This window comes from Staurois parvus, unplaced genomic scaffold, assembly GCF_062004578.1.
Source record: "Staurois parvus isolate SC_StPar_1 unplaced genomic scaffold, SC_StPar_1.0 ptg001812l, whole genome shotgun sequence".
NCBI classification, from domain to species: domain Eukaryota; kingdom Metazoa; phylum Chordata; class Amphibia; order Anura; family Ranidae; genus Staurois; species Staurois parvus.
In genome coordinates this window covers 156,571-181,015 of record NW_028319608.1, presented here as the reverse complement: position 1 = coordinate 181,015, position 24,445 = coordinate 156,571, and the positions used below count along the sequence as shown (strand labels likewise).

The following is a 24,445-nucleotide window of genomic DNA, read 5'->3' as shown; positions in this document are numbered from 1 at the left end:
ATGTATCCAGTCTCTAGCATACTATCAATGTCTGTTTTAATTACATGTGTTGCTTTCAGAGGGCGGAGGAAAAGGAGCGTAAAACGATAATAATAAGGTACACAAACAAGTTGAAGTGTTACTGCACGGCTGTTTACAATCGACTATTGGGGAAGGCCCGAAGGCATACGACGGTAACAATCCATCTCTTCAGAAGGTGGTACTAGTCAAGCACGAGTTTTTTGGAAGGCGCATAGCGTGAGATGCGGCCAAACAATGGGGAGGGTCGACCCGACCGGTTTCTAAGCCAGCAGAGGGGCACCACAGCTGTAGTACACAGGAACTGTCTTTCATGCACTGCCGTGACGTACGATGGAACAGATGGCAGTGTTGTTGTTGGCTTTTTTTTTTTTCCTTTGGCCTGTTCACAATTTAGATGAAACATGCAAGACAGATCGACATAAATCAACGGCGAACGTTGGGATCTGTATACGGTCGTGTTACAAAACAGGAAGATACGAGGACGATGTTTGTATCGTTGGAGAATTCATTTCCTATCGTAGAATTAAGGTGAAAATCGAGGCTGTGTGGTCAGCTTTGTCTCCTTCCTGGAGTCAGCGGCTCGATTCTTACATGGGTGCATGGACTGATGAATGGAGATGTTGGGCCTTGCGTAGTTCTCGCTTGGGTGGTCCCATTTTCCACCACATTCAAAAAAACGAGTGCTAGTGGAAGCCCTCCTTTTAAAGGATTCAGAAACAGATGACATCCATGGATTGACCTTCTCTGCAAAACTTGATGGCACCATTTGTTAAAATATCGCGCCGACAGTGGACATGCATGGGTGGACTTCAGTGGACGTTTTCATGGTCCTTTTTTTCAATAAATGTTTTGTGATGAGGAATTTCTGGGTCCAAACATCATGCGTTGACATTTTTTTTGAGGGATCATCTTGTAAAACTAGTTTAACAAACCAGCAAAAAATAAAAGAGCTATGAAGGTACCATCGGTATGATCCCACCACAGATCCACAGTGCCATCTTTGTTCCCTTCTTCGAAACTGGCCATCTCAACCACGGTTCCATGGAATCCTAGGGTTCCTCCAGAGGTTGCGTGGCTTCCATGAGCTATGGTTAATTGACCTCCTATCTGATGGAGGCTTTGTAGGTCCAGGTCCTTCACCACTTTGCAGAGTTAGTAGCATGACACCAGTGATCTTAATAGCTGACTGATCACCTCTGTAAGGGGGCATTCTGCCTAATGACTACCAATGTAAGGGACATACTTCCCACTGACCTCCAATGTAAGGGACATTCTTCTCACTGACCTCCAATGTAAGGGACATTCTTCCCACTGACCACCAACGTAAGGGACATTCTTCCCACTGACCACCAACGTAAGGGACATTCTTCCCACTGACCACCAATGTAAGGGGCATTCTCCCCCCTGACCACCAATGCAAGGGGCATTCTTCCCACTGACAACCAATGTAAGGGACATTCTTCCCACTGACCACCAATGTAAGGGACATTCTTCCCACTGATCACCAAAGTAAGGGACATTATTTCCACTGACCACCAATGTAAGGGACATTCTTCCCACTGACCACCGATGTACGGACATTCTTCTCACTGACCACCAATGATGGATTATTTTCAACAATGGTTCCCTGAGACCTGAAAATTATATCAAGGGTTCCTCTGGCAACAGTAGAGGTTCAACCTGAACACCTCTATTCTTTATACAAGAGCATGTAGTGTAGAGTTGATCACCTGAAGGTAAGCACAAGTGACATTCATCCCACAATGTCTACCACTAACAGCATTGGAAATTGTCAAGGTGGACTGGATCTCCAAAGGTTTGGTGAAAGTGGGTGTCTTACATAGAAGACACTCAAAAGTACAGTGACATTTGGTGAGGCTGCTCATGTACACTGAGTGGAAACAGAGAAAAAAGGTGCCAAGCCAATTTTTAGGTCCAAATGAGACAGTCACACAGATCCATAGACTGGCCTCTACTGCACATGGACAACCTAGGTGCAGGCCATCACAGTTCATCTTCCTTCTTCATTGAATATAGGAAGAAATATCAGCCACACTCCAATTAGCTTTTCTTGTGGTAGTCAGTGAATTGACTGCATACAGTGATGTCGCCAAACTTCCTTGATGCATCTCACCGCTCCTGGTTTGCTCACAAGGATGGGGGTTACACAAATCCCTCTTCCTCAGGCTCCAACCCAAAGCCAACCTTTCTTGATGCATTTCACCACAAGGATGGGGGTTACACAAATCCTTCTTCCTTAGGCTCCAACCCAAAGCCAACCTTCCTTGATGTATTCCACCACTCTTGGCTTGCTCACAAGGATGGGGGTTACACAATTCCATCTTCCTCAGGCTCCAACCCAAAGCCAACCTTTCTTGATGCATTTCACCACTCCTGGTTTGCTCACAAGGATAGGGGGTTACACAAATCCCTCTTCCCCAGGCTCCAACCCAAAGCCAGCCTTCCTTGATGTATTCCACCACTCCTAAGTTGCTCACAAGGATAGGGGTCCCACAAATCCCTCTTCCCCCGGCTCCAACCCAAAGTCAACCTTTCTAGATGCGTTTCACCACAAGGATGGGGGTTACACAAGTTCCTCTTTCTCAGGCTCCAACCCAAAGCCAACCTTCCTTGATGTATTCCACCACTCATGGCTTGCTCACAAGGATAGGGGGGTTACACAAATTCCTCTTCCTAAAGGCTCCAACCCAAAGCCAACCTTTCTTGATGTGTTTCACCACAAGGATGGGGGTTACACAAGTTCCTCTTCTTCAGGCTCTAAGCCAAAGCCATCCTTCCTTGATGCGTTCCACCACTCCTGGTTTGCTCACAAGGATAGGGGGTTACACAATTCCCTCTTCCCCCCGCTCCAACCAAAAGTCAACCTTTCTTGATGCATTTCACAAGGATGGGGGTTACACAAGTTCCTCTTCTTCAGGCTCTAAGCCAAAGCCATCCTTCCTTGATGTGTTCCACCACTCCTGGTTTGCTCACAAGGATAGGGGGTTACACAATTCCCTCTTCCCCCTGCTCCAACCAAAAGTCAACCTTTCTTGATGCATTTCACAAGGATGGGGGTCCCACAAATCCCTCTTCTTTAGGCTCTAACCCAAAGCTGACCTTCCCTGATGTATTCCACCACTCTTGGCTTGCTCACAAGGATAAGGGGGTCCCAAAAATCCCTCTTCCTTAGGTGTAAATGTTGTGGGGCAAGTTGTTCCTCAAAATGAGCACTGTTGGAACTTAGGTCATATGACAAGTACAACCAGCATGTGAAAGCCTCGAACCATCTGCAGTCCAATGACCAAAGCCACGCTATCGGGTATGCCAACATAATAACAGGGACTGAAAATTGTACTACTGGCATGCTTTGTATTTTTTTTATTTAATTTTGGTTATGTTGCGCTCTTGGTATGCATTCATGAAAATGTAACTTCTCTACCAACTCCATGTTTTCTGCAGAAAGCAATTACAGGAGAGAACGCAGAGGTGGCATCCAAAACGGGTCAACAGCTTTATAAAGGCAGAAAAGGGATTAAATACAGAGGCCTCAAGGCAACGAACCTAAATTTAGAGGGTTTTGGTACTTTGAGCAAGAAACTATTTACCTGTTTAAAGTATTGTAAATGGAGGATTCCTCTTCAGAAAGATCTCTGCCTCAAATTCTGCTCTAAATCATTAAAAGATTCATCAGTCAAAGCTGAAAAAAAAAAAAGTAACATCACAAGTTACATTTGGCCCAGGGGTTGTTTATTTGCTGCCAGCAAAATGTACCGAGTACCTAAAAATCACTAGACAAGCAGATCAATTATGGGAAAAGGTGCTTTCTACATTAGACTGGGATCTTTTTAAGCACTGTGTTATTTACATGTTATGTATTTATATTTAATTACTAAATATTTTTAAGCCATTTATGTTTAAAAAATTACAATCATGGTTTAAAAAAAAAAAAAAAAAAAAAAAGTAAACCGTTAACAATATTTAGTCAAGTAAATTAAAAAAAAAAAAAAAAAAAAAAAAAAAACAGCACTTGATACTTTATTTTTTTTTTTAAATATAACTACAAGATACAGCAGATCCCCCAAATTATTTCAGCAAACAGTTAACATGCAAAAAAAAAAAATATTTTATTCAAAGAAAATAAAAAAAACAAAAAAAACAACAGCACTTGTTACTTTACATAGGATCAGATTTTTAAAAAATATAACTGTTGAAAAATTAGGGGAATCTGCTGTGTCTTGTAAGGTTAAATTATACCCTTTTTTTAAAACACTGATAATATACTTCCATCTAGTGGAAAAGTCTAAAAAAAAAAAAAAAAGGTAACCAAATTTTAGAGTACGTTAGAGTTGTTTAATAAATTATTATTTTTTTTTTAACAAAAGCATAACGTGTTAATTCTAAAATAGTTGAAGAAGTGACCATTTTATTTTAACAGGAATTTTTAGATGTAGTACTAGGACACATATATAAAATGTTAACAAAAAAAAACTTTAAAGTATAACTAAAAGGCAAAATGTTTTCTATTTTAGTGTAGGATAGAATGGAGAGGGATTAGAACCCCTGTTACGTTTTTATTGCTGCCTGTGTACCAGGTAAGGAGATTCACCCTCTCTATTATCATGAAAGTAAAAGAAAATCACAAATTTTGGGTTGTCCCCAAAAAAATAAAAGATAGGAAACTACTAGTTCTGGTGACCTGGGGGGGGGGGGGGGTGTCCAAGGAATGCTTTTAAATTTTCAGAGATTTACTCTCACTTCCTTTTTTGGCTATGGGACAGGAAGTAAAGGGAAACCTCCCCAATGGGACACAGATGGCGAAATAACCTGATGGGAGTTATAACCTTTCACGTACCTGGTGATGGAGGCCAGTGGAGAGAGGGCTTCCCTTGCGGCTACGTTCCGGACTCCCCTGAGAGTGGGGCAGCGGGAGTCAGGCCCAAAGTTGCACAGGTCGCCTGTAGGAGTGCTGGTTGGTGGTCCACTCAGAAGCACAGCTGGTGCATGGAGATCGGTCTGCAGACAGGAGGCACCTGTGCGAGGTATGCAAGCCCTTCCGGGATTTAGATACTTCTGGGTAGTCGGTCCAAGCCAAGGTCAGGTACCAGGTGGGAATCAGAGCAGACGTAGTCAGATGGGATAGCCGAGGTCATACACAGAGGAGCGAGAGAGAGAGTATCCATGAGCCAGGCCGAGGTCAGATCAGGGGTAAGGCAGAGTAGACAGGTCGAGGAGCAAGACAAGTCGGTATCAGGAAATCACGGGTCAAAGTCACAGGAAACAGGAACAGGGCACGGGGAGCTAGAGATCATCCAGAAACTAGAGGAAGTGATGAGCCTCCTTATAAAGGCCGTCTGGCACCAAACTGAGGCTGATGTGTACTTCTGCGGCCATGCAGAGTACTGGCAATAATGCTAGATCTTCCAGAACCTCTGCCATGGACAGGACCCTGACATAACCCCTCTTCAAAATTAAAACAAAAAAATTCCTTTAGTTTTACATTAACATAAAGCCAGATAAAATTGACAACAGACTTACCTAATTATAAAACTGTTGGGGAGGTCTACAAATATTAGATAATTGTTTTTATTTTTTTAATTGTTCAAAATTCAGGGAAATATGGAACATTTTTTTCAACGGAATCCATATTTTCATAAATCACATTTGAAGCTGGTACAGATCTTCCTAAAAAGTTGTGTTTTTTATTTGTTGGGTGTTTTTTTGGTTTCCACAGGCTGCTTGCCCAAACTCACCGGAGTCCTGATAAAACAATGAAGGTCACTGCGGAGGACACATATAGTACGATTGCACCCGACGTGCTTCATCATGGCCTTGGTATCCTCCCAGTCTGTCGTTCGATTGGTCCGGGATGTAACACAATGAAAGTTTCTGCAGTGACACCAGCCAGCAGCCAAGACTTTCTAGGACACGTCACCGCCGGCTCAGGCAAATATCGGTTGTGGGTTCTAGAAAACAATGAGTAACCTCTGAGAAGACATCGGAGTAAACGTTCGCTCACATGACGACCTGACTCATTCGCTGCTTGAGACAAGTCTTCTGTAAAGAACCGTTTCAGCAATTCGATGATTCATGGCTTCGTCATTGTCGCTGGGACCTTCTGCTACTGTGCTGTATGGGAACCCCGAACAAACAGGCTTCCTCCTTGGCTCCCGTTTTGGTCTGTTAAATAAATCATTAAAACTTTTTATTTATTTTTTTTAATTATTCTGTTTTATACACGTATCTGTTGATCCTGCCAGAAATCTAGTGCCGCCTTGTATACTCTGCGTCTTATCAGCTCTTGGAACTACAGATCACGCAGCGCTCGCCATAAATGACTCCACCCCTTCCGAAAAGTAAGATTGGAATCGATATCTCAAGTTCCAAAATTTGGACAAAACCGAGTTTTATCGAACGTTTGTTCAGGTCGTGACAGGAAAGGAAGGTTACTGATCGAACTTAGATGACAAAATCTTCAGTTTTAGTCGATGCAAAAATGAACACGCCCCACAACAAAAACTACATGACATCTAGTATGTTGAATGACCTCCATGATTACTAAGGACGGCACCGAGTCTTCTAGGCATGGAATGAACAAATTGTTGGCATATTGCAACGTCAATCTTTTTCCATTCTTCAAGGGCGACCTCTTTTAGAGCCGGGATTCAGAACTACCCATAGGTGCTCAATTGGGTTCAGATCAGGAGACATACTTGGCCACTGAATCCCTTTCCCCCTGTTCCTCTTCAGAAATGCACTAGTGGCCTTAGAGGTGTGTTTTGAGTCGTTGTCATGAGGCCTGAAAGTCTCTGTGAGATGGTCGCAGCTCCATCCTTGTTAAATTTGTGTAGCACTTGTCTCTTCAGAATTCCCCGTAGGTGTTGGATTGGGTTCAGATCAGGAGACAGACTTGGCCACTGAATCCCTCTCCCCCGGTTCCTCTTCAGAAATGCACCAGTGGCCTTAGATGTGTATTTTGGGTTGTTGTCATGTTGGAAAAGTGCATGATGACCGAGGGCACGGAGTGATGGTAGCAGCTTCTCCTTCAATATAAAGCAGTACATCTGTGAATTTATGACACCATCAATGAAATGCAGCTCCCTGACATCAGTTCCAAAAACATGTATCTTGGTCTCATCACTCCAGAGTACTGAGTCCCAGTAGTCTTCTTTTTCCTTGGAAAATTCAAGGCAGGCTTTTTTTTGTGCATGGGCTTTAGGAGCTTCCTTCTTGGATGACACCCATGCATGCCATTCCTCTGCAGTGTACGCTGTATGGTGTCACAGTGAACAATCACCCCAGTTTGGCTTTCTGCTTGTTTAGCTAACTGCAGTGAACTTGTACGGAGATTTTCTTCAATCCTTCTCATCAGAAGACGCTCCTGTCAAGGTGTTAACTTCCATGGATAGTCTGGAAGTCTCTGTGAGATGGTTGCAGTTCCATCCTTGTTAAATTTGTGTATCACTTTTGCTCCAGTGATAAGTAAAGCTTTGCTGATCTTCTTGTAGCCTTCACCTTTCTTGTGTAAAGAAATGATTTTCTTTCTCAGGCCTTGTGACATTTCCCATCCATGTGGTGCCATTGCTGACAGTATGAAATGGGAGGGGTTTTCTTTGTTAAGTCACACCCTTTTATAATCACCTGTCTGCTGGACACCTGTTCCGTGAAGAATTAGACTCACCTGTAGCTGAATTCTTGTTCATTAGAATTTTGTCTAAAATTTAGTTTTTCTCCTTAGACTTTCATTGGGGTGTGTTCATTTTTGCAACACGGTCTGGGATGAAATTGTCAGGAAAAATACTTTTTTGTGCGCGCAAATTAACAAATCCTGTCTGCAGTCAATAGCTGGCATTTGTGGGAGGATTTTGTAGTATAGTGTCCCGCAGTGTGGATTCTGAAAGAAAAGTAAAGGTTTTCTGACAAATCTGTTGGGGTGTACTCATTTATGCTGAGCACTGCATGTTCCCTATGTTATGAAGAAGAGAGGGGAAGGTGTCCTGTAGTCCTTTTCTAGGGTGACAACACCGCTCCTCAATTGAAACAGTGCATTAAGCGTTGTCACCCTAGGACAGGAAGTGTGTTACTTGGCAGGGTGATCAAGAAACTAAAATGCTCCTCACTTGATACAGTACATTGCGTGTTGTCACTCTTGCACAGGACATGTGTTACTGGTTAGGGTGATCATGAAAAAAAAACGTTCCTCACTTGATACAGTGCATTGAGTGTTGTCACCCTAGGACAGGAAGTGTGTTACTGTTAAGGTGATCAAGCAAAAAGAAAAGCCTGGGGACAAAAAAAAAAGAAAGAAAACTAATGCAGCCACCCTGGGTGCTGGTATGATGTGCGTTGATGGGGGGGGGGGGGGGGCACCAAGAAAAGTTCCAGATCCTACAAGCTGACAGAAGTAGCGACAGCAGCTTTACTACTCCTGTCAGCATTAACGCTCCTTTCAGCATTGCCACTCCTGGCAGCACTACCACTCCTGTCAGCATTAACGCACCTCTCAGCATTGCCACTCCTGGCAGCATTAACGCACCTCTCAGCATTGCCACTCCTGGCAGCATTGTCACTCCTATTAGCTTAGCGCAGTCAGTGACAAACCAAATCTTTGGAGGAGGAGAGAGTCAGGAGGAGGTTGGGGCTGTGCTCGCTCTCCCTTCTAGCTCCACACTACTGCGACTGCAGCGCTCCTGGACTGGAAGTGTCAGACTCATGTTCTGGGGGGGGGGGGGGGGGTAATTGCACTGGGAGGAGGGGGAATTTTTACTTGCAAAGCGAATTTATGCTAGGGGTTAAGTAGATTAGTGCTTTTTTTCTTTTTTGGGGGGGGGGGGATTTTGCTGACAAATAATGTTTACACATCTAGGAGGGGGTCAGTTTGTCGCCACCTCCTGGGTGATCGATGCCCTTGTCCCGGCAGTGCAGCCACCACACCTCGGGACCGGTAGGCTGAAATATCTTACATTTTTGTTTAGATTCTGAAGAGGTGGAAGCTTGTGAATATCTCAGCTCCCTTTTCAAAGTGTTGCAGTGCCTGGGGGGGGGCTATATTAGTAATGGCTGCTTTAGCTCTGGGGGGGCTGGAGCTTCACTCTTACATCCATCGAGCTCCTGTAATAATGCCTGGGTGCTGCCCCCAGGGGGGCGGGTCCATGACAGCCTAGGCTCAGACAAAGTGGGATGAACGTTGCCAGTCAACACTTAACCCAGAAGACTGGTGCCATCTAATGGCAAAATGTATTACTGCGTGGGGAGTTGCAGGAAGCACAGGGGGGGGGGGGGGGGGGCATGCACCTTATTCACCTGGGTGAGTAGAGAGGATGGGGGGAGGGCAGGACCAAAGCTTGGGAGAAAAAAAAAAAAAAAAAAAGAAAGTCCACTGCGGAAATATCTTTTTTTTTCCTTTTCTTTTCTTTTTGGACTGGGACGGGAGAAACCGCAGAGTAAAGATCTGTTTTAACTTTTTTTTTTTTTTTTTTTTAGGTGATTTCAAATAACGAGGAAAAGACTAAACTGTATAAACCAAACGCTAGTTTTTTTCCCCCTTCACATGGACTTCAAGCAGCGATCCTCTGCGCAAATGTTCACCAACAACGAAATGAAGTCTTACCTGCCTCTGTGTGTGGGACTACACCGCCATCTAGTGAACACTCGGTAGTATAGCTCTCTAATACAGGAGGCCTGGAAATAAAAGCTGCGAAGGGCGGAGCTCTGCTTAGAATTCTATAATGCTTTAATGACACCTTTTTATTGCAGTCTTAGATTTCCTTACCAGATCATACAGGAAAACATCGTCCCTTTCCACAACGAACAGTTATTATTATTATTACACGGCCTGTTCTGTGGTTTCCGATGTTCGGCGATAAGCTGGATAACAAAAGACATAAAAGGCAATAAAACATCGCTCACACTATTTACTGCGTTGCTGAAAGCATGGTGCTTCTGTATGCCTGAGGACTGTATAAAGCCACCATCAAAGAAATGCAAATATGAATTTACGGGAAAAAAAAAAATGTATCTATATATATATATATATATATATATTATTAGATGTATTTCAAACGGAACGAGTACATATATTATATATATAATGTATACATTATAACAACATTAAGTATATATTCCAGCTTCTTGTACTACCCTGACTCAGATTTGGAGAGAGCAGGGCAAGTAATTTGCGGTCAGATGAGGTGTGCTGCAGCCATAATTGCTGACATGGTGTACGCTGAAAGGAGGAGGAGCAGAGATTTATCAGTCTGCTGCAGTTAAAGGGTAACTTCACTTTCAGGGGAAAAAAAAAAAATCATATAAAACACATATACAATTGCTACACTAGCAAAAAAATCAATAAATCATATACAGTGAAGGAAATGCATATTTGCTCCCCGGGTGATTTTGAATGTTTGCCCCTCACAAAGAAATGATCGGTCTAACAATGGAATGTTCGCCCCTCACACAGAAATGATCGGTCTAACAATGGAATGTTCGCCCCTCACACAGAAATGATCGGTCTAACAATGGAATGTTCGCCCCTCACACAGAAATGATCGGTCTAACAATGGAATGTTCGGTGTAACACTGAGAGACAGAATACAACAAATTCAGCAGAAATGCGTCTAACAAATGATGACTGATCTGCATGTTCATGAGGGAAAGAAGGATTTGATCCCCTATCATTCAGCAGGATTTCTGGCTCCCAGGTGTCTTTCATACAGGTAACAAGCTGAGATTAGAAGTAGTCTCTTAAAGGGAGTGCTGCTAATCTCATTTTGTTACTTGTATAAAAGACACCTGTCCACAGGAGCAATCAAACCATCAGATTCCAAACTCTCCACCATGGCAAAGACCAAAGAGCTGTCCAAGGGTGTCAGGGACAAGATGGTAGACCTACACAAGGCTGGACTGGGATACCAAACTATGGCCAAGCAGCTTGGTGAGAAGGTGACAACAGTTGGTGCAATCATTCACAAATGGAAGAAACACAAAACAAGTGTCAGTCTCCCTAGGTCTGGTGCACCATGCAAGATCTCACCTCGTGGAGTGGCAATGATCATGAGAACAGTGAGGAATCATCCCAGAACTACACGTGAGGATCTTGTCAATGATCTCCAGGCAGCTGGGACCACAGTCACCAAGAAAACAATTGGTAACACACTATGCCGACAAGGACTGAAATCCTGCAGTGCCCGCAAGGTCCCTCTGCTCAAGAAAGCCCATGTCCAGCCCGTCTGAAGTCTGCCACTGAACATCTGAATGATGCAGAGGAGGACTGGTGGGAAGTGTTGTGGTCAGAGGAGACCAAAAATCCAGCTCTTTGGCATCAACTCAACTTGCCGTGTTTGGAGGAGGAGGAATGCTGCCTATGACCCCAAGAACACCATCCCAACTGTGAAACATGGTGGTGGAAACATTCTGCTTTGGGGGTGTTTTTCTGCTAAGGGGACAGGACAACTGCACCGCATCAAAGGGACGATGGACGGGGCAATGTACCATCAAATCTTGGATGAGAACCTTCTTCCCTCAGCCAGGGCATTGAAAATGGGTGGTGGATGGGTGTTCCAGGATGACAATGACCCAAAACACACGGCCAAGGCAACAAAGGAGCGGCTCAAGAAGCACATTAAGGTCCTGGAGTGGCCTAGCCAGTCTCCAGACCTTCATCCGACTGAAAATCTGTGGAGGAGCTGAAAGTTCGAGCTGCCAAACGTCAGCCACCAAACCTTAATGACTTGGAGAGGATCTGCCAAGAGGAGTGGGCCAAAATCCCTCCTGAGATGTGTGCAAACCTGGGGGCCAACTCCAGGAAACGTCTGACCTCTGTGATTGCCAACAAGGGATTTGCCACCAAGTACTAAGTCATGTTTTGTGAAGGGGATCAACATTTTATTTTTAGTCCGATCATTTCTGTGTGAGGGGCGAACATTCAACATCAGCAGGGGAGCAAATACGCATTTCCTTCACTGTATATATACAATTGCTACACAAGCAAAAAAAGCAAATAACACATTCCCCCTCTGGGTGATCTGCGTACACTGCAGACTCCTACCTTTTTGTTATTCTGAAGAAATAGCCGTTTGCTTGTCCATATTCTCAGTGAATCTAATGGAAGTGATTTTATAATTATCAATCAGCTGCTGCACTTGTGGAGCTCTAACGAGGAAAGTGTCAGGGTCTGCATCCCTTTAGACGTGATTTCCCATTGGGAGTATCTCACCAAACGTTTTTGTTGCACCCTTCCCGTTCATCATTCACAAGCCCTGCAGCTTTCAAACTGCCAGTCTGTATGCAGGTACGGGTTAAAAACTGCAGGGCTTGTCTGCAGAAGCCTGACACTGCACCCCTCATCGCTGGTACAATCCTTTCCAGGCTCCCGAAGAATAAAAAAATGAAATGCACATTTTTGTTTTCTGCATTTATTTTTTTTTCTTGAAAGATTAACTTATCCTTTAAGAAGTGGAAGGAATTTCTATCTTGTTGTCATCCCGTCTCATTGCCTGACTTGGGGGGACAATCCCCCCCCCCATACCGTGTTAGTAAGAACATACAACAAAGACACTCCATGACATAAGGAAAACCTGGATTTATTGACATCGATGCAACATTGTTTCAAAATGAACTTGTGGTTTTCTAGTTGAACAAAAAACATAAAAAAGGAAAGAAAATGTTTTATGACAAATCAGAACACAAGGAGCCCATTACCCTTTATTTTCACATGAACAGATCTCACTCCATCCCCCTCCTTTGTCTGGTTGGGACCTTGACCCACAAATATCATGAACCCAAGAAATAAAATACGCCGCCCTCTATTTCTCATTGCGTTTTTTTTCAAAGTGGCCCCCAGAAGCACCCCCAACCCCACTCCAAATACTTACATGAACCCGATCTCTCTCCCTCCCTCACTAGAGCTGTGGGCTCCTTCTGCCGTCAATCAAATGAGGTGACGAGGGAGCAGGGGGGGCGGGGCCAAGCCGCCCTGCGTGTCAACAGACACACACGCAGCAGCTCTGTATGTGTCAATAGACACACACACACACACATACACACACAGCAGCTCTGTATGCGTCAATAGACACACATACAGCAGCTCAGGATTGAGCCTGCAGAAGTACCCCCCTTAACAAGCTGCTTGCTAAGGAAGGGGGCGGGTGGTACTCGGAAGGCAGGAGGAGCCAGCAGCATCAGTGGGGGACCCCGCAAAAAGAGGATCCGGTTTGCTCTGTGCAAGACCAATGCGCACAGCAGGTAAGTATAACATGTTATTAAAAAAAAAAAATCCTTTATAATCACTTTAACTGTATAATGAAAACAGTTTTATGCAGTGGCGCCCCGAGGCAGGAGCGGGGGGTACGGTCCGTACCGGGTGACACCTACCGCACGGGGTGACACCGGACCAGCTCCACCCAAAGGTAAATTGTAAAGCAAGCCGACGGTACCCGCAGGATGGATCCCCGCAGGATGGATCCCCGCAGGATGGATCCCCGCAGGATGGATCCCCGCAGGATGTCTTCACTGGGGCAGGAGGTACAAGATGCCGCAAATGATCGAGGTGTAAATAGAGACGTGGTAGAGTGCAGCTATGAAGAGGGAAGAACTGTATACATGGATGGTGCAATGGTGATACATTGTATGGGATATGACTACTTGATGGTCAGAAGTAATACGCGGTGTGGGTGATCCAATTGGAGGACTGTTCCTTGGTGCGTTTAGCCGAGCTGTGTGACGTGAAGATGGATTTGTAGGCCTCCGACTTGTCATGGTTTGGCCTCTTGGTAGCGGTGCCGGAGGATGTGGCGCCTGTTCCGGTTGTCCTGGACTCCGCTGTAGGGAAAGCGAGATTATACGGTTATGCGCCAATGTACTCACAACGCAATCCCCTCCCCCACCTCAGCACTGTATTTTATCACCCACCACCCCCCCTCACTGCCTACAGCCACATTGGAACTTCCTTTAAATGGCGCCCGTAATGTGATGGGGCGCAGCATGAAGATTGTCACACAGCAGAACTGCCACTCAATGGCAGCGTGTAATGAGGGGGCGGAGTTATGCATTCCCCACTTCCCATCACTGCCTACAGTCAAGCTGGCACTTGCTTTACATGGCGCCCATAATGTGGTGGGCTGCAGTGTGAAGGTTGTCACCTCAGAACTGCCACTCAATGGCAGCGTGTAATGAGGGGGCGGAGTTATGCATTCCCTACTTCCCCTCACTTCCTACAGCCACGCTTGGGCTTCCTTTAAATGGCACCCGTAATGTGATGGGGCGCAGCATGAAGATTGTCACACAGCAGAACTGCCACTCAATGGCAGCGTGTAATGAGGGGGCGGAGTCATGCATTCCTCACTTTCCATCACTGCCTACAGCCACGCTGGCACTTCCTTTACATGGTGCCCGTAATGTGATGGGGTGCAGCGTGAAGGTGGTCTCACAGCACTGAAAATCTCAGAACTGCCACTCAATGGCAGCGTGTAATGAGGGGGCGGAGTTATGCATTTCCCACTTCCCGCAGGTAGTTGGCAGGTTACAACTTCCACACTGCGCCCTGAAGAAGAGAGGGTGCAGCGTTAGAGAATTTAAAATTCTGAATCCCCAGCAAGTGGCTGTAGATCTGGTTCCCCTTCCTATCCTGGTGCCCTAAGGCAGCTGCCTAAGCAGCCTTTTGCTGGCACCAGACCTGGATCTTGCTCCTAAACACTGAATCTTGAAAGATGCTACCAGCCTAACACCCCGGTCATATCAAATCGTATGCCAAGTCGCATCCTATTAGAACAGTCATATCGGTGCGGCTCCGACCAAGTATAAAAGTAGTGCATGCGCGACGTTTGGTGCGATTTACATAGACATCTGTGTCAGATGTCTTGCCAATCGCACCTCAAACCGGCACGTCATTCAACTTTGAAATCGTGTGACTTCACTGTAAGTCACACGATTTCAAAATCGGCTTTGATGTGACTCCTCGGATGCAAGACAAACCGCTGTTGATCCTGTTCAGCTGCACACAGTCATGGCCTATGGCGTGTGCCTTGGATAATCCGTGAATTAGCCGGAATGCACCCCACAGGCAGCAACGGTAACCAGAAACAGGCGCTGAAACCTTCTTGCTGCACTCAAAAATATGAAATCCAGCACCTGCTGAGGTGCCGCCCTTGATAGATCGGGGAATCTTGATACTAGCGGAACAGAACAAAACCGGGTGCGCTCTCCTCACACATTACCGTGATAATAAAAAATGTATAATGTGTAATAAATGTAAAAAATGTATAATAAAAATACATTTAATACAATAAAAAACACCAAAAATGGTTGAACTGGATGGAATTTTGTCTTTTTTCAGCCAGACTAACTATGTAACTATATATACTCACAAGCAAAAAAAGTCATAAAAACAGAGAAAAGGAGTCAAAAGCTGCCAGTCATAAGCAACAAAGTTCCCTGGGTGAAGTGCTAACGCGTTTCGGCAGTCGAACTCCCTTCCTCAGGGCAGCTTTTGACTTCTTGTCTCTGTTTTTATGACCTTTTTGGCTTCTGAGTATATATAATTACATAGTTAGTCTGGCTGAAAAAAGACAAAATTCCATCCAGTTCAACCATTTTTATTGTATTAAATGTATTTTTATTATACATTTTTTACATTATACATTTTTTATTATCACGGTAACGCCCGAGGAGAGTGCGTCCCGTTTTACTCCGAAGACAGCAACTACAAGCTGCAGATTATGTGGGTCTCTCTGTTGCAGGGGCGGACTGACCATTAGAGCACTCGGGCACTGCCCGAGGTCAGTAGGGGGACCCATGAGATGCCCCTGGTACCATACATTGGCTTTTTCATAGGCTTTTTTGGGTGTGGGCCAAGACACAGGGGCCCCATGATCCCCTATTGCCCGGGGGCCCCACGAGTTGTCAGTTCGCCCCTGCTCTGTGGATGGATTTTATGCAGCTTTTGTTTGTTTGGGTTTTTTATGCCTTTGTGGGTTCAAAACTATATAATAAACCTTGTAAGTTCCATGGCAGATATCACCGGATTCCGGCTCACCTATCTGTTCTGTAGGGTAGTGTAAGTGTTCCCCAGTCTACAGACAGCTGCAAAGCCGTGGATCTGATCTTTTGAATGTATTTGAATGAATTTTGAATAGAGATCCTCCTACAGAGAGATTGTATCCTTTCATCCCTCAGATGCTGACAGTTTGTCATTATTTGTATTATTTATAATGGGGATGCAGCAATAATGATACAAAGTATTTTCACAAAACGATGGCGATACCTGAAACTGATACTATGCGGTGCGATTTGTCAATAAAAAAAATATATGGGTGCAAACTGCACCGCAAAGAATAGCATGAGATCTGAACAGGAATGCTCTCCTCTCAAAGCAGGGATGACAGTATGGCTTTTGGTGCTGACCAATCAGAAGCCGTCTAGCCCGTACGGTCATCCCTGCAAGGAGAAAAATGTATTTTTGAAAATATGTTTCATATATTTTGTAATAAAAAACACATTTCAACAGTCAGTGTGTGTGTATGTATATATATATATATATATATATATATATATATATATATATATATATATATATATATATATATATATATATATATATATTTTTTTTTTTTTAACCACCTCCCGTCCGGCCGTTGTATATAAACGGACGGACGGTGGCAGTGCAGGGGCAGGTGGCCGTTTATAAATGGCCTCCCCGCCCCCTGCTTGTGCGCGCACCTCTGTGTGAGGTCCCAATCATGTGATCACTGATTAACCAATCAGTGATCACATGCAGATCACATGCAGAGTAGTAAGCAAGATGTTACTTCTGACATCATTGCTTACTATGTGTGAAATCTGTGAATGATCACAGAGATCACATGGTACAGGGCTATTCACAACAACCGTGTACCATGTGACAAGCTGTGACCAATCACAGCTCTCACAGTAGTTCACAATGGCTGCAAGAATGCAGCCAGAGAGAAAAATAAATGATTGCTTTTACAGCCTTTATGGGTGTAAAAGCAATGTAAAAAAAAAAAAAAAAATATTCATCACCCCCCACAAGTAGTACAGTGTCAGCATGGTGACACCGTACTGCTAGGGTGACAGAATGTAAAAAAATAAATAAATAATAATATAAAAAAAAAATAAAATGTAAAAAAAATGTTTAAAAGTTATAACTTATGGTTATAAACGAATTTGGGTTTTTTTTTTTTTTACTAAAAAGATAACTGAATACATTTTGGTCAAGATTTATGATAAAATATTATTTCTTTGCAAAATTTTAGAAGAAAAACACTTTTTTTTTCAAAATTTTTGGACTTTTTAATTTACATAACAAAAAAATTAAAAATTCCAGCGGTGAAAAAATACCACCAAAATAAAGCTTTATCTGTCTCAAAAAAATGCTAAAAAATTCATATGGGTACAGTGTTGCATGACCGCGCAATTGTCAAAGTGTGATAGCGTTGAAAGCTGAAAATTGGCCTGGGCAGGAAGGGGGGGAAAGCGTCCGGACTGGAAGGGGGGGAAAGCGCCCGGACTGGAAGGGGGGGAAAGCGCCCGGACTGGAAGGGGGGGAAAGCGCCCGGACTGGAAGGGGGGGGAAAGCGCCCGGACTGGAAGGGGGGGGAAAGCGCCCGGACTGGAAGGGGGGGGAAAGCGCCCGGACTGGAAGGGGGGGGAAAGCGCCCGGACTGGAAGGGGGGGGAAAGCGCCCGGACTGGAAGGGGGGGGGAAAGCGCCCGGACTGGAAGGGGGGGGAAAGCGCCCGGACTGGAAGGGGGGGGAAAGCGCCCGGACTGGAAGGGGGGGGAAAGCGCCCGGACTGGAAGGGGGGGAAAGCGCCCGGACTGGAAGGGGGGGAAAGCGTCCGGACTGGAAGGGGGGGAAAGCGTCCGGACTGGAAGGGGGGGAAAGCGTCCGGACTGGAAGGGGGGGAAAGCGTCCGGACTGGAAGGGGGGGAAAGCGTCCGGACTGGAAGGGGGGGAAAGCGTCCGGACTGGAAGGGGGGGAAAGCGTCCGGACTGGAAGGGGGGGAAAGCGTCCGGACTGGAAGGGGGGGAAAGCGTCCGGACTGGAAGGGGGGGAAAGCGTCCGGACTGGAAGGGGGGGAAAGCGTCCGGACTGGAAGGGGGGGAAAGCGTCCGGACTGGAAGGGGGGGAAAGCGTCCGGACTGGAAGGGGGGGAAAGCGTCCGGACTGGAAGGGGGGGAAAGCGTCCGGACTGGAAGGGGGGGAAAGCGTCCGGACTGGAAGGGGGGGAAAGCGTCCGGACTGGAAGGGGGGGAAAGCGTCCGGACTGGAAGGGGGGGAAAGCGTCCGGACTGGAAGGGGGGGAAAGCGTCCGGACTGGAAGGGGGGGAAAGCGTCCGGACTGGAAGGGGGGGAAAGCGTCCGGACTGGAAGGGGGGGAAAGCGTCCGGACTGGAAGGGGGGGAAAGCGTCCGGACTGGAAGGGGGGGAAAGCGTCCGGACTGGAAGGGGGGGAAAGCGTCCGGACTGGAAGGGGGGGAAAGCGTCCAGACTGGAAGGGGGGGAAAGCGTCCAGACTGGAAGGGGGGGAAAGCGTCCGGACTGGAAGGGGGGGAAAGCGTCCAGACTGGAAGGGGGTGAAAGTGTCCGGACTTTAAGTGGTTAATATATTGAATACGGCCAAAATTGTAGTATTTCAAATACATGTCAATATATTTGGGAAGAATATTTTTAAAATACATTTTTCTTCCATGTGGGCGGTGTGTTAGAGGCATCAATAATCACACTTGAAGCTATGCAAAAAAAACAAACAAATTATCACCTGCCTATGGCACCCTCTGCTGTCACACCAGGTATTATGCAGCTGAATGTGACAATCCATACAAAGGAAGCAGAGAGGTCATAATAATAATAATAATATCATCGAGTATAATGTGTATCAGAAATAATAGTAAATACTCACTGAACGACTTACCAGTAGAAACAGAACTGGCTTGATCTTTGGGGATGGTTTTGTTTCCATCTATAGTCTTTGAGGGTCCCGGAGCTCCTGATAAAGAGGATAAAGATGTAATCTGTTTATTTTAGAAAAGCTGTGATTCGGTTCCCTCGTATGTTCTGTTCCTCAAATATAAAATAGAATTTAGCCACCCCCCAGCCCCCCTTCTACATGAATGTGAACACAATGAGCAGGAAGGTCCACCTCTATGCCATGTAAGAGCAACTGCAACTAGGGACAGCACAAAGCAAGGAATAGATCCCTCTTTAAAGGATACGTTCACTTAAAAAAAAATATTATTATTATTAATAATAATTGCACTTTTTTCAGGTAAAAAAAATGTGCATTTACTTTTGTTTTTTTGAGCCTGGAAAGCATTGTGCATCAGCGATCAGCAGGTCACTGGTGCCATGCAGGACTCCTGCAAACTGTCAGTGTACCTGTACATCCCTATATGGGCAGGCAGAAACAATCTTACAGGAAGACTCAATGAACTAACACAGTGCTCAACATCACCATGGCCGTTCATTGAGAACTACAACACGACATCCGCAAAGGCTGTCGGGACTTGTAATTCATTCATTCACAGAACTCGATGCAGCTGTGAGGGCGGAACCCTACACACGGTTTTCAAAAACCAACAGCTAGTATGGGGAACTTCTCCTCTCACTGCTGTCACGGGGGAGGGGGAATCAGGCGGTGGCTGCAGTGGTGGAAACATGTTATATGTTCCACCCTAAAAATTGGCGGTGCATGTAAGATGTTCCTAAAGGTGAAGGTATCCTTTAACCCCTGGTTCACATCTTGGCGTTTCTGCAGGCCGTGTTTCAGGCTGCATGACCCCTGACCTTCTGTCTGGACAGCATTGATTGGCCCTGCGCTGATCACATGCACTCTCCCCTTTTTTCCACCCTTTTCTCATCAGAAGGTAGACCATGCATTCACTATGTCCGCTCTCCCCGGACCCCGCATTCACTATATCCGTTCTCCCCGGACCGTGCATTCACTATGTCCGCTCTCCCCGGACCCCGCATTCACTATATCCGCTCTCCCCGGACCCCGCATTCACTATATCCGCTCTCCCCGGACCCTGCATTCACTATATCCGCTGTCCCCGGACCCTGCATTCACTATATCCGCTCTCCCCGGACCGTGCATTCACTATGTCCGCTCTCCCCGGACCCCGCATTCACTATATCCGTTCTCCCCGGACCCCGCATTCACTATATCCGCTCTCCCCGGACCCCACATTCACTATATATGCTCTCCCCGGACCCCGCATTCACTATATCCGCTCTCCCCGGACCCCGCATTCACTATATATGCTCTCCCCGGACCCTGCATTCACTATATCCGCTCTCCCCGGACCCCGCATTCACTATATATGCTCTCCCCGGACCCCGCATTCACTATATCCGGTCTCCCCGGACCCTGCATTTACTATATCCACTCTCCCCGGACCCCGCATTCACTATATATGCTCTCCCCGGACCCCGCATTCACTATATCCGCTCTCCCCAGACCCCGCATTCACTATATCCGCTCTCCCCGGACCCCGCATTCACTATATCCGCTCTCCCCGGACCCTGCAATCACTATATCCGCTCTCCCCGGACCCCGCATTCACTATATCCGCTCTCCCCGGACCCCGCATTCACTATATCCGCTCTCCCCGGACCCCGCATTCACTATATCCGCTCTCCCCGGACCCCGCATTCACTATATCCGCTCTCCCCGGACCCCGCATTCACTATATCCGCTCTCCCCGGACCCCGCATTCACTATATCCGCTCTCCCCGGACCCCGCATTCACTATATCCGCTCTCCCCGGACCCCGCATTCACTATATCCGCTCTCCCCGGACCCCGCATTCACTATATCCGCTCTCCCCGGACCCCGCATTCACTATATCCGCTCTCCCCGGACCCCGCATTCACTATATCCGCTCTCCCCGGACCCCGCATTCACTATATCCGCTCTCCCCGGACCCCGCATTCACTATATCCGCTCTCCCCGGACCCCGCATTCACTATATCCGCTCTCCCCGGACCCCGCATTCACTATATCCGCTCTCCCCGGACCCCGCATTCACTATATCCGCTCTCCCCGGACCCCGCATTCACTATATCCGCTCTCCCCGGACCCCGCATTCACTATATCCGCTCTCCCCGGACCCCGCATTCACTATATCCGCTCTCCCCGGACCCCGCATTCACTATATCCGCTCTCCCCGGACCCCGCATTCACTATATCCGCTCTCCCCGGACCCCGCATTCACTATATCCGCTCTCCCCGGACCCCGCATTCACTATATCCGCTCTCCCCGGACCCCGCATTCACTATATCTGGTCTCCCAGGACCCCGCATTCACTATATCCGCTCTCCCCGGACCCCGCATTCACTATATCCGCTCTCCCCGGACCCTGCATTCACTATATCCGGTCTCCCCGGACCCTGCATTCACTATATCTGCTCTCCCAGGACCCCGCATTCACTATATCCACTCTCCCCGGACCCTGCATTCACTATATCCGCTCTCCCAGGACCCCGCATTCACTATATCCACTCTCCCCGGACCCCGCATTCACTATATCTGGTCTCCCAGGACCCCGCATTCACTATATCCACTCTCCCCGGACCCTGCATTCACTATATCCGCTCTCCCCGGACCCCGCATTCACTATATCCACTCTCCCCGGACCCCGCATTCACTATATCTGGTCTCCCAGGACCCCGCATTCACTATATCCGCTCTCCCTTAGGTTCCACAGTGAGTATAACAAGCATGCTTTACTGCATATACAGACTGATTGTACTGTTGTGGGTTTAGTAACACTTTAAGGCTGGGTATCTCATTTTTTTAATTCCAGAAGTAACCTAATTTTTAATGTATCGTTAATAAATAATATATATTCCCTAAAATCAACTTTAGTCTATTTTTTTTTACTGAAATCATGTGTTTTGTAAACCATTGCACTAACACCGCGTGACATAGAAAAATTTGGAGCTACCGCTATTTTATGCTCTATGATGTCCCTTTTCATACATAATGTTTGGAATTTCACGTAATCTTTACGCCTAAAATGATTTTTTTTTTAAACGTGTGCCTAAAAAAAGGAATGAGCTCTGGCAGTGAAAGGGTTAAAGCACAAAACATATTCAGGTTTTTAGTATATAAAAAGACGCAGTCGCAAGACAGCTGCTACCCTGTTCCTACGTACAAGGTCATTCCTCTCTAACCCCGGTTCACATTTATGCGGCGGTGCGGGATGCGTTTTACACGGGAACGAGAGCCCATTCATTTAAATGGACTCCCGTGCCCCGGGACACGCAGGGAAAGAAGTCCCTGCACTTCTCTGCAAAACGCTGCCCGCACGGGAACCTCGGTTCTCAGTACGGTTGCATTTTCCAGTGCAGGCGGCATGCTATTAGAAGTAATGGCACCCACCCGTGGGTCCGCATTCCTCTGTGTGGGTGGTGCGGCTGCACGGATTTTCGTGCGGATCCGCAGCGGCACCACCCGCACAGATGTGAACCTTGGGTAAGTGAACCTTGGGTAAGTGAACCTAGGGTAAGTGGCCCCTTATAAACATCCTAACTACCTTCAGTTGTCTCTCCATTGGAAACCGCGCTCTCTGCCGCCTTGGACTTCTTGGATTTCTAGAAAAGAATAAGATTCCGGAGTTACACAGACATGGAGATTGATCCAAATGCAGCTCCCAAAACTCCCTGTAGACGTTACCTTCTCTATCTTGGCCTTCAACCTCCTGTCTTCCATCTTCTTCCGGAGCTCCTCCACCTCGTCCTTCTCACCGTTCAGCGGGATGATATCCTCTGCCTGAAATCCGGCACCACACTAACGCCATACATAAAAAGACAGACAGAAAGCAGTCAGTGAAGCTCCAACCATAGACTGATAAAGGCCCTCAGTAATCAGTCATTCACACAGAGCTACAAGATTGATCAGGTATACAGGAGGCATACAAATGAGCCCGTAATGTGGTGGCAGACTGTGGATACCCAAACCATGGAATAATTGGCAGATTAAACGCAAGACCTTTGGTGGACTCTAACGCGTGCCTATCTCCACCAACTATTTCCATAATGCCCCACTCCCATTATGGAGGGGTGTCCATGATCATGGAGTATACCACAGAGGTGGGTAGTCAATTTTCTTGATATAGGTTCTCAAGTGTAGCTTGGAGATGGGAAAATGTCTATGTAATAGGGGAGATAGTTCACAAACTTTCAAGGGTAAGTTCACCTTTGGTAACGTGTTACACCCATATTTAAGATGTAACATGTTACCAAAGAGCACCTGTCTGCACCTCCCTGATCTTACATTGTGACAGTGGGTATGGGATCTTCACCCAGCATCCATTGTCACAATTTAAAAACAGCGTCCGTGCGGGGCTCCTCCTACATGACCACATCATTCATTCACAGCTGTGTTTTATATTTTATGTTTTGGGTGCTTGGCAGCACTAAAATGCTGTATTATTTTTCTTTTGCTGGGAAGGAAGAAGGAGAAAGGAAGGAAGTAGAAAGGAGAAAAAAGGAGGAAGCAGGAAGTAGAAAGAAGGAGGAAGTAGAAAGAAGAAAGGAGGAAGAAGAAAGAAGGAGGAAGGAGGAAGAAGAAAGAAGGAGGAAGAAGAAAGAAGAAAGAAGGAGGAAGAAGAAAGAAGGAGGAAGAAAAAAGAAGGAGGAAGAAGAAAGAAGGAGGAAGAAGAAAGAAGGAGGAAGAGGAAAGAAGAAAGAAGCAGAAAGAAAGAAAGAAAGAAAGAAGAAGAAAGAAGAAGAAAGATGGAAGAAGAAAGATGGAAGAAGAAAGATGGAAGAAGAAAGATGGAAGAAGAAAGATGGAAGAAGAAAGATGGAAGAAGAAGGAAGAACAGAGGTGGGCAGTGGTGGTGAACGCTGGAAGTAAGAAAGAAAGAAAGAAGGAAGAAGAAAGAAAGAAAGAGGAAAGATGGATGAAGGAAGAAAGAAAGAAGAAATTAAGAAGGAAGAAAGAAGAAATTAAGAAGGAAGAAGAAGGAAGAAGAAGGAAGAAGGAAGAAAGAAGAAGGAAGAAGAAGAAAGAACAGAGGTGGGCAGTGGTGGTGAACGCTGGAAGTAAGCTACGTAAGGTACATTACCAGGAATACACCAAAGGAACATGTGAAAAGACTTGGTGACCTCAGCCCATTGCCATGTGGTGGACACGATTGTTTCTATCCTTTAGAACCTCTATTTCTGTGTTTCCTGTGTTCCTCTCTTATGACATGGAGATTTTCAAGGAATTATCCCCAGACACAGCATTCTTCTCGGAATGAGGGATCTGAGAGAGTTTTGCATAGGTAAAGCGTGGACCATGGAAACAAGAACTGTTATTTTAAGCTGGATCTACATCCTGAACACCTGAGACTGCCAAATAAAAGCTGCAGAACACGCATGAATTCAACGTATAATGACAGGAGGGATTCCATATT

At 46.1% G+C, this 24,445-nt stretch overlaps 1 protein-coding gene and 1 long non-coding RNA gene across 2 annotated transcripts in view; one reads left to right on the top strand and one right to left on the bottom strand.

The window, feature by feature from the left end:
* The window catches only part of LOC149434172 (uncharacterized), an 89,897-nt gene extending 79,882 nt beyond the window's left edge, over positions 1 to 10,015 (top strand). The window contains exon 4 of the long non-coding RNA XR_016308802.1: positions 9,505 to 10,015. This is a non-coding gene — a long non-coding RNA (uncharacterized LOC149434172). The remainder of the gene's footprint in view (positions 1 to 9,504) is intronic.
* A 2,571-nt stretch (positions 10,016 to 12,586) lies between these two features.
* Positions 12,587 to 24,445, bottom strand: part of RTF2 (replication termination factor 2) — a 40,082-nt gene continuing 28,223 nt past the window's right edge. Inside the window, exons 6-9 of the mRNA XM_089664021.1 lie at positions 22,717 to 22,830; positions 22,577 to 22,634; positions 18,951 to 19,025; positions 12,587 to 13,839 (exon numbers count right to left, since the gene is read on the bottom strand). Coding sequence (XP_089520147.1) covers positions 13,670 to 13,839; positions 18,951 to 19,025; positions 22,577 to 22,634; positions 22,717 to 22,830 — 417 coding nt within the window. The 3' untranslated portion in view covers positions 12,587 to 13,669. The remainder of the gene's footprint in view (positions 13,840 to 18,950; positions 19,026 to 22,576; positions 22,635 to 22,716; positions 22,831 to 24,445) is intronic.